At 41.8% G+C, this 10,667-nt stretch overlaps 1 protein-coding gene across 1 annotated transcript; it reads right to left on the bottom strand.

Annotated features, from left to right (window-relative positions):
* Positions 1–3,228: 3,228 nt before the first annotated feature.
* Positions 3,229–6,070, bottom strand: LOC114426155 (major histocompatibility complex class I-related gene protein-like). The gene is made up of 6 exons (XM_028393359.1): positions 5,949–6,070; positions 5,249–5,518; positions 4,879–5,157; positions 4,348–4,650; positions 4,161–4,268; positions 3,229–4,048 (listed from the first exon to the last, which is right to left on the bottom strand). The coding sequence occupies exons 1-6, from the start codon at positions 5,995–5,997 to the stop codon at positions 3,993–3,995; spliced, it is 1,065 nt and encodes a 354-aa protein (XP_028249160.1). The 5' UTR covers positions 5,998–6,070; the 3' UTR covers positions 3,229–3,992.
* Positions 6,071–10,667: the final 4,597 nt, after the last annotated feature.

The following is a 10,667-nucleotide window of genomic DNA, read 5'->3' on the forward strand; positions in this document are numbered from 1 at the left end:
TGTCTCACACAAACAACTACAAATCTTATTTTTATAGGTAACATCTGTTGGAGTAGAATACAATGAACCAACCTGTTCTCATCAGAGAGTCCTTCCCGTTTTCCAGAAACAGCTTGAAGAACACAGGACAATTGTCTTTAACAAACAACTTAGCGAACAGGATTCTGGTGGATTCGCTGTCCCATATCTGTTTAACGACACTGGCCTGAGGACTCAGAGGGATCCATGTGAGTGTGTCCGCATCTAATCTCAGGAAGTCTTCTCCATTATAACCTATATCTAGAATTCTAGAAAACTGTCCTGTTGTTTCATCCCTTTCACAGCCAGCTATACCCTGTAAAATGATGTCACCTGAGAGAGAGAGAAAGAGAGGAAGATGATAAAAAGAGTGCTACATCATTCAGTTTGATCAATTGATAACTTTCTATGTGAGTCAGTCTTTCACTATACATATATGTACAGGAATGTTCACACAGACATACTGTACCTTCACCCTGGATGGTCTGCTTCACACTATTTAGTGCAAAGTTGGAAATGGAGGGCAGATTTACAAAACAGTCCTGATGGTATGCCTCAAGTAGACGAGTATCATTCGCAAATATTTGTCCTGCCCAGTCCTGCTTTATTTGGAATATATTTTTGGAGCTGTTACAGTAAATCACCTCAACATCATCAATCTTTGAAACATATGTAAATATTGACAGGTTCTGGAGTCCAAAGGATGCAGTGTTGTAACACTTGAGAGAGTGCTTCACTGCAGGAGAAACATGGACGATGTCAGTGAATAAATAAATACAAATATGTATAAAGAATGATGATAAAGAATGTGTTCTTACCTGCTGATGAAATGTGACAGAAGAGAAACAACAAGAAGAACATCTTATTTTTCACATGTGGGACAGAAGCAGCAGCAGGTGGAGCTCCTTTAGAGGAGACTGGCACAGTTTGAAAGGAACACAGCTGATGTGTGTGTGAGCCTGCAGGACAGATGAGAGTCAATGGAAATATCATGAAATATCACTTCTTCTTATAAATGAAGCTCTTAGCGCAAGTTCAATCAGGAAGACTATCTTCACTCTTTCATCACTTCTTCCAACCACCTCTCCCTTATCATCCTCCTTGCTCTTATCTCTCCTTCTCTCTCGCCCCTTTCTTACTCTCTGCCTCCCACTTAATCAGCTGGTTAATATAGAGCAACTCCCCCACCAATCAGCGGCCGAGCCGTCCCTCTCCTGCCCAATCACTGCTCAGCAAATAATTTATAATTTCTCCGTCTCCTCTCCAGCGGTCTTTCAGATCGATTTCGGCAACCCTCCTTCACCCCAAGCTCCACCAGTTCCTCATCAGGGCAAGGCCTCTTATCTCCTGCTCTTCTGCTCCTTCACCACCACCAGGTCTAGACCCGGGGGGATTCCTGTCTAAGCGGCCTCATCTCCTGTCCTTTCCCCCTTCGGATGTGGGTCATCGCATCGGGGTCTAGAACGCCAAAGCACAATTCATTCATTCATTGTACTTCAATAAATACTTTCTCATCTAAACATCTAGTCTCTCCTGATTGAAATGTGTTTAAACCCTCCCAGCATGCTGAAGGCAAGATCATAGCAAACAATATGTGTGTTTTTTGTTTGTAATAAATCACAAAAATGTGAGATTTCATCTTTATGTAAAAAGCTCAGGAATTCTGGACTCACAATAAGAGGTGTTGTGTTACAGTTATATGAGGAAGCATAATGACAATGTGTCTGAGCCACGATCAGAGTTCTCTTTCAGTATACTCTTTGTACTTTGTGACAAACATACAATAAAAATCACACAAAGTGTCAAAAACAAGTCCATTAAACTTGTTTATTTTACGATGTCAGAGTCCAGCACCTCTGTTAATGGAAGGATTGTCCAGCTTAGTACTGAAGGCTTCCTTGACTGCACCTGTAATCAGAGATTACACTGAAACAGCTGACCTTTCCTCTTTTTATAAACCAGGTAACCCCCCCTGCAGTTGCCATGACGACTAGAAAAAGAACAACAATTGCAGCAACAACAACAGGGGCGGTCACATGATCAGGCTTCACTGTTGAAGAAAAAAGATGGTTGGTTAAGATACTTTATTCATACTTTTGTTTGAAAAAACAAACATACAACAACTGTATACATTCACAGGGGTTTTGTCCTGTTTGGTGAGGATGACATACTCATATCGTTTACTTTATATACTCTATTTTAATGTAATGTTCATGTTCAACTCTCTGCTCCGATGCATGATTGTTGGTGCAGCAGAGGACTGATTCACTGAGTTTATCTGGTTTCTGGACTCATACAGACCTAAACATTAACTTGACTAGTTGTTGGAGGAAAGTATCCACAAAGTAATAATTCTATTTTCCTGCTGGAGAAATAACACAAAGAACCAACCTGTTCTCATCAGACAGCTTCTCCCATGTTCCAGAAACATCTTCAGCCACTGTGGGTAAAAACGATTGAGGAATTCCTTAAATTATTAAGGTGGTGTCTCTGTCCCACATCTGTTTAATGATGCAGGCTTGAGGACTCAGAGGCATCCATTCACATCTAATATAAAGAAGTCTTCTCTATTCTAACCATAACCTAGAAATCCAAAACGTGGTCCTGTTGTTTCATCCAGTTCACAGCCAGTTACTGTAAAAGGATATAATCTGAGAGTGGAAAAGGGGGCAGGCTTTAATAAATTACAGTTGAACTTACTGTTACTCCCTTACAGGCAGAGATTAAGGACAGGAACCGAAATGATGAAGAGTCACTGACTGTAAAACTTCAGAGAGTGTTTCACTGCAGGAAAAACATGGACGATGTCAGTGAATAAACAAATATGATCATAAATATGATGCATTCAGTGTTCTCATGAACTTGTGGAGCAGAAATAAAGATGATAAAGAATGTGTTCTTACCTGCTGATGAAATGTGACAGAAGAGAAACAAACACGTCTGATTCTTCATGTTTATGTAAAACAGAAAAAAAAACAAATGGTGGAGCTCCTGCAGCTGATACACACGGTCAGGAGTGATTGTAATTCATCACAAAAGTGTATGTAGAAAGCAGATTTGATCTGAACACAATACAAAGGTTTTGTGTTGCAGCCTGTGAGGAAGAAGCCGGAGTCAAAAAAAAAACTTGCAGAGCAGGTTTTATTTTAAAAGTCTGCCGATGTGAGAGTGAAGAAAACAAACTGAGACGTTTCTTGTGTGAAGTTTGGTATTTTGTCATATACAAACATACAATAAAAATGACACAAAAGGTGTTTCACTCCATAAAACTTATGTTAAACTTGTCAGTTCAGTGTCAAACCACAGATCTCAAACAAAAGCTGCTTTTTCACAAACTTCACAGAACTTTGATCCAACTGGCATAAAGCTTTCTGAGCACAGTTTGAAGTGTAAACAATGTATTATATACCATAAAATAACAATAAACAATAAAAACATTTATAAAAACACTTGTGTTGTGTAACAAAGGTATAAATATAATTTATGCATAAATAATAGAATGATGTACATATCCTTCAGCTTATTTTCCCTCATAAATTCACCTATTTTAATTTTAAAAAGTGAAATATTTGCAACTTTTGTTGTAGAAAACCACCTTTTAGCTACATATTAAAGAGTCAAAGAGTTGAATGTGGCTTCCTGAGCACCCCAACCCCCATCTGGACCTGGATCTAGCGCCCCATGGGGTCACATGGATAAGGATTGCATACTTAAAAGCCTTTGTGTTAATTGGCACTTAGACGTTTGTGCACACAAAACAGACGTGGAGTTCCACAGGGCTGAATAGTGGTCCCACTTCTGTTCAGCATAATACTTGTTCCCAGCACCTCAGATTAATGAGACCAGTACCATAATCTAACATAATGCTGCATAATCCCTGCAGGGATTCTGGTCCCATTCATCCAGTGTAACGGTAAAGATAACATTTGTTTCCCTGCATGTTCCATATGTGATAACTCAGTGAGCTGCATTCATCAGCTGGCAGTGTTCAGGTTTGTGGCCTCTGGGAGCTCAGTGCTGTCCGCAGCTTCTGTGAGGAAACATGCAGGAAACAGAACACAGTCTGAAATCCAAAATCCACAGTGAACAGGCATGTTCTACCTACGGCTGGGAGTCTCAGAGATTACACTGAAACAGCTCACCTTTCCTCTGTTTATGAACCAGGTATCCACCTGCAGTTGCCATGGCGACGAGAGCAAGAACAACAACTGCAGCAGCAACAACAGGGACGGTCACATGATAAGGCTTCACTGTTAACGAAAGGAGATTTGGTTAAGATACTTTACTCATATGAATAAAAACAAACACAAAAAACATGCACACATTTACCCCAGTTGGTTCTAATCAGGGTTTTGTCCAGTTTGGTGAAGATGGCGTCCTCTGCACCGATAAACTGAAACACACAGTGGTACTTCCTCCAGTCCTCCTCCTGGACTGATGAAACATTAAGATCAACACTCATCTGGAAGGTTCCATCATGGTTGGGGAGGATCTCTCCGTGCTCCACACCTTCATGAATCTCCTCTCCATCTTTGCTCCAGAACATCAGGGCTCTGTCAGGGTAGAAACCTGTAGTGTGGCAGCTGACTGCAGAGGAGGGAGTCTTCTGGAGGAGAGACACTGAGGGGCGATCTGAGCAAAACAGAAAGGAGAAATGCTAAGATCTTACAGGACCTACAAACTCCTACAGGAACACAGAGTGGAGCCCAACAGAGGGAGGATAGATGTATGGATTAGACTGATCAGATGGAGGCTGATCTACATAAGAGACAGGAAGGAACCACTGAGGGAACCTTTGCTCATGTTTCACTTCTCATTCTTAGCATGGTGTCATAAAACATGTCAGTCACATGATGGTACCTGTTCTCAGCAGGGAGCTCCTCCCGTGCTGCAGGTACGTCTTCAGCCTCTCAGGGCAGATCTGAGTGATGAACCTCTGGTTGTATTTTAACCGAGCTCTCTGCACATCCCAGCTCAGCTTGGTGAGGAACGCCTGCTGCTTCAGAGCGACCCACGTCAGCGTGCTCACGTCGAAGGCAATGAAGTCCTCGCCGTTATAATCATAGTGTACCGAGCCGGCGACCTCTCCCGTTGTGTCATCCCACTCACAGCCTTCCACACTCTGGAAAGTGTGGACCCCTGAGAGACAGACAGTGGTATACTGTTTGCATGCATGGATGATCAGAGAGTATGGGTTCTAGTCTGAGGTGCTGCTAAGATCACTGTGTACCTGTGCTGTGATTAAAACGCTGCTTCAGACTAGAAATGGTGGCTTTGAAGAGGTTCGGCTGATTCTCAAAACACTCCACGCTGTAGCGCTGGTAGAGCTGGGGGTCGCTGTCGAACACTTTCCTCCCCCACTCCTGCTTTGCTTCCAGTATCTTGTTGCTGCCGTCACAGTAAGCTGCCTGAACGCCATCAACCAGCGCCACGATCACAAACTCCGGCTGGTTCTCTACCCCAGACGATGCAGTGGTGTAATACTTCAGCGTGTGCTTCACTGAAGGACACAAACAGATGATCATCTGAATACAGCACCAGAGTTCTGTCTGACAATGTACAGACAGAGAGGCGAACACGCAGGAAGGAGAATAAACAGGACGATGTGCATGTGATTAAAGAGCTCCCAACATATATACAACTATAAGAAGATTGTGTGCGCCACCTGCTGGCTGCCTCACACGTGATCAATACTTCTGATAGGTGGTGAAAGTCTTAATCAAACAGGGAGCAGACAGAACTCGGTGTACACGCGGTGTGTTACAGTGAAGGTGATCAGGTCTGCAGCAGACCGTCCTGCTGCCTGTGGCTGCGTCACAGCTGCAGGCCGAACCGACGGAAAGCGCCTCAACAGTTAACAAGACCGTGTGTGTGTGTGTGTGTGTGTGTGTGTGTGTGTGTGTGTGTGTGTGTGTGTGTTTTAAACCTACCCGCTGATGAAACGTGACAGACGAGGAGCAGTAGAGAAAACGCTGTCATCTTATCGTGTGCTCACAGCGTGTTTTGTTGTTCTGGGCGTATTCGGCTCGAAAGTGAAAGTATGAAAGTTACCGGAAACAGCGTGACGTTTTTTTTCGTTTTTTTTCTTTCTAACTTTATTTACAGGATCGACAGTGACAAACTCAAAAATAGACGTTAAATAAAGTACGTGTGGTCGCAACATTCGAATTGTAAACAGTGTATTTTATTCACGTCAGATTTTTATTAGATAATAATTGTAGCATATTAAGGTCTACAAGTGTATAGATTTAAATAAAATAAAACAATAGTAAGAGGTTTACAAATAAAGATGAAATAATGTTTTGACACATTCTTAATGGAAGTAAAGGACATTATTATTTAACAGATATTCAGATGTGAATGAACTGCTGCACAGACTTGGTATAAAAGTCAAACCTCGGCAGCCTGGCAGTGACGTCTTTCTTTAGACTGTGTGACACAGAGAACAAGTAAAATGATCAACTCCTTCAAGTAAAGTCATTTAAAGGGTGTTTTCATTTCTTCCAAAAAAATGCAGTAAAGGTCAAAGGTCAGTTCACTGCTGTCCTAATGCTGCTACGGTACTAATTGATCATTTGCGTGCAATATGTATTTGTTTTTGTTTGTTTCTTTTCTCTTTTCACAAAACAAGTCAGCAGATTTGAGAATTGCCAGTGTTTGAATGTTACACAGTCCTTAGTTTAAAGACAACCTATTTTCCAAACATCAGCACTACAAAGCATCATTAGATCATTTCCAACCAACAGGGAGATAATGTCAATACTGTACACACTATTTAATCTGGAACTTTCCACTGCAGATGTCCCGACATGCCCTTTGGTCACATATATATATACATATATATATATATATATATATATATATATATATATATATATATATATGCTCAAGTTTCAATTCCCTATATTTCCCAGCTCCTTGGTCAGGTGTTTCTGTTTTTATAGCATCATACCAACACTTATTCACACAAAAGGTTTTTTTCTCTATTTGCACATTTAAACGTATGACCTTTATTAAACCTGAAATCTCAGCTCCACAGACATTGGAAAGCATGAGGTTTGTTTCCTTCAGTGAGCTGTGTTTGTTTCAGCTGTCAGGTTTGTGGCCTCTGGGAGCACAGTGCTGTCCTCAGCTTCTGTGAGGAAACATGCAGGAAACATATTGATAACATGTAAATGAATGGAGAGCTTCAGTCTGAAGTTAAAATATTATTTCACAGTGTGTGTAGGCACACTATTAAAGTTCAGAGACTTACAACATCAAAATAAAACACAGCTCACCTTTCTTCTTTTTATGAACCATGTATCCACGTCCAGTTGCCATGACTACGAGAGCGAAAACAACTGTGGCAACAACCGTGATGGTCTTCCCTCAGTGTCTCTCCTCCAGAAGACTCCCTCCTCTGCAGTCAGCTGCCACGCTACAGGTTTCTACCCTGACAGAGCCCTGATGTTCTGGAGCAAAGATGGAGAGGAGATTCATGAAGGTGTGGAGCACGGAGAGATCCTCCCCAACCAAGATGGAAGCTTCCAGATGACTGTTGATCTGAATGTTTCATCAGTCCCAGAGGAGGACTGGAGGAGGTACCAATGTGTGTTTAAGTTTGAGGGTGCTGAGGACACGATCATCACTGGACTGGATGAAGCAGTAATCAGAACCAACAGAGGTAAAACCAGAATAGAATAGAATAGAATAGAATATACTTTATTAATCCCTTTGGGAAGGTTCCTCAGGGAAATTTGTGTGTTGTATCAGGGGGGCTGTACTCCTCCCTCCTTCTCCCCCTCCTGCCAAAAGCAGAGTTGCAGAGTTTGATGGATCGGGGGACAAAGGAGTCTCCGAGTCTGTTGGTCCTGCTCTTGGGGAGGAGCAGCCAGTGACTGTGACTGTGACTCGTCTGAGGGCTGATGACAGTGTGCAGAGGATGACTGGCATCGTCCACAATGGCCAGAAGTTTTCTTAGTGTTCAGAGCCGGCCTGCCTGATAAGTCTGTCCAGCCTGTTAGCACACCTGTTTTTATGTTACCCCCCCCCAACAGAAAACAGCATAAAAAAGTGTACTGGCCACCACAGACTGGTAGAACATCCACAGGAGTTTCCTGCAGATGTTGAAGGCTCCCAGTCTTCGCAGGAAGTACAGACGGCTCTAGTCCTTCTTGTACAGGTGATCTTTACAGCATGTCCAGTCCAGCTTGTTGTCCAGCCACAACCTGGGGTACTTGTAGTTGCCTACAATCTCCACCTCGTCATCCCTGATGGTCACTGGACGTGGCTGTGGGCTGGACTTCCTGAAGTCGATGACCAGCTGCTTAGACTTTGAGGTGTTAAAACACTCAAGAATCAAGAACGTCATTGTCATATTCACAGCAAAGTTTATGTTGAGCAATGAAATTCCTTTCTTCTTTTTTGAGCTGTTTTTAGGTTTTTAAGTGTGAGTATTTCTCCGTTGTATAATTATTAGCTAATACATCTGGTTTGATTGAGTCATTCTTTACACACAGTGCAACACCACAGGTCACATGACCTCATGTTGTCATGTTATGAAGTACTTCAATGGATGAAATATGTAAACATGGTTTGATTGATTGACATGCCGAAAGGGTGAAATAGTCCTGAATGAAGGTAAAGGGGTGAAAAAAGTATGTACACCTACTTATATATTTACATGAATTGATTTATTGTATGCTTTAACAGAAATAAAAACTTTTTACAAACCATTTTTGAAACTTGAAATTTTTGAAAAGTTTTGGTCACTGAGATAAAAATAGTTTGCCGAAAGAGTATTACTTAATTTTACTGCCACAATTTACATTTAGTTGTACCGGAAAGACAGACACGTAGCTAATACATGATGTACAGACTTAGAGTTGTTGTACGTATCGTGGTTCACACCCATCGTGAACATGGGAGCGTCCACGATGGGAGCAAAGATCACCACCCTCTTAGATGCCGCCCTTCAGGTGAGCCTGGGTACCAACAGAGACTGAATTAACATGACTTCCACATATATTTATACTTTTAAATGAAGCTTTGCAGGTTTAAAATCATTCATGTGAAACTTGCAGGTGTGTGTACTTTTTATTTTTTAGTAATAAACAACAAAAAAAATAGTGCAATGGTTGTTGGAGGTGCACTTACAGAGGCCTTCTCGATGATGGTGAACACACTAGTGGACTCCACAACATAGTCAACACCGGCATCACTCCATTGGATGTTGCCGGGGTCCTCCTGTACATGGACGAGACAGCAGAGGTCAGACAATGTGAGCTGGAAACAAACACTCATATCTCACAGAGTAGAACAGTTCAACTATTGTTGTTTTTGCCTGACGTGCAGGCGGTGCTCTCACCATGTAGTCCAGGTCGATGAAGGGGTTGTTGATGGCAGCCTCCACCTTCACCTTAGTAAAGGGACAAATACATTTTGATCAGCACATCCTCATAAAAACTGACAGGATGTTTGATGTATGGGAACAGCCTTCTGAAGAGAACAGGTGAAGAGAGCCACGAGCTGACATGGTATGGATTTTGTTCTGTCTTCTTCCAGTTCTCGTAACAAACCATCTCTGTCTCAGTTCTCCCCTCAGTGTCTGTCCTTCAGATAAGTTTGGCAATGAGGAAGGAAAAGAAGTGAAAACAAAAGCTGGTCAGGCAAGATGTTTTCCCCTCAGTTCAGAGAATGAAGCAGTGTGTTAAAGAAGGGGAAGTCACTGATAAACAAACAGCTCCTGGATTATATATGTAATGCCTTTTTGTAAAAGAATTGTTTAGCTATTTAGGTGTTTATGAGTTTTTCATGTGATGAATTGCATCATGAACTTTAGCATCAGACAAGCAGAGGCAACCAGCCTGAGGGGAAGCAGCAGGGTCAGTCAACAAAAAGGAAAGAACATAATAAATTAGACTCACATTTCAAAGCTCAGCTTTAAAGCAAATTGTGACAGTTCAGTTGGATTGAAATTAAACCTATGAGCAACTAAAGGAAGTTACAGACCAGGAAACATATTCAGATTGAACAATCTTGCTCCACAGCTCAGTTCTGCTTTCAAAACAAGCATCAAACAATTCATTTTGGAAATATCAGCACATAGCGAACAACATCCTCTGCACCCAACCGATTGGCTGAAGGCTGGTAGAATAGCCACTACACAAGTAAAAACCTTGATCTCATCAGGAGGTTGGACAAAGGACACGCAGAAGTGCGGATTGGAGTGGAGAACATTTCCACCTGCTGCTGAAAAAATATTTAAAGCAGAATTTCCCCCCCAGATAAAACCATCAGCCTGATTCCCACAGATATAAACTGCACTCCAGAAGTTCCAGCATGTAAAAAACTCGGTCAGTTCACTGATGTCTGACTCTTTTGTGAGATTTCTGTGTGCTGCATGAGCTGTTTTGGACTTTAGCTGCAGACTAGCTGAGACAAGGAAGCAGGAAAAAAATACAACCATCAGAGCATGTTATCTCAGTGTCAGAGAGGGAGGAGCTAAGAACACAGCATGTGTCTAAAAGTTCCTGATTGTCCTGGGAAACTTATTTTTGAAGCTTCATTTTCTTCATTACTGTCTCTCTGTTGTGGATTAAAGCCCCGACTGAGCTAATTACTTTAAATTTTGTTTAAAAAAAATCATTATTATTATTATCATGAGG

This window comes from Parambassis ranga, chromosome 2 (genome assembly GCF_900634625.1).
Source record: "Parambassis ranga chromosome 2, fParRan2.1, whole genome shotgun sequence".
NCBI classification, from domain to species: domain Eukaryota; kingdom Metazoa; phylum Chordata; class Actinopteri; family Ambassidae; genus Parambassis; species Parambassis ranga.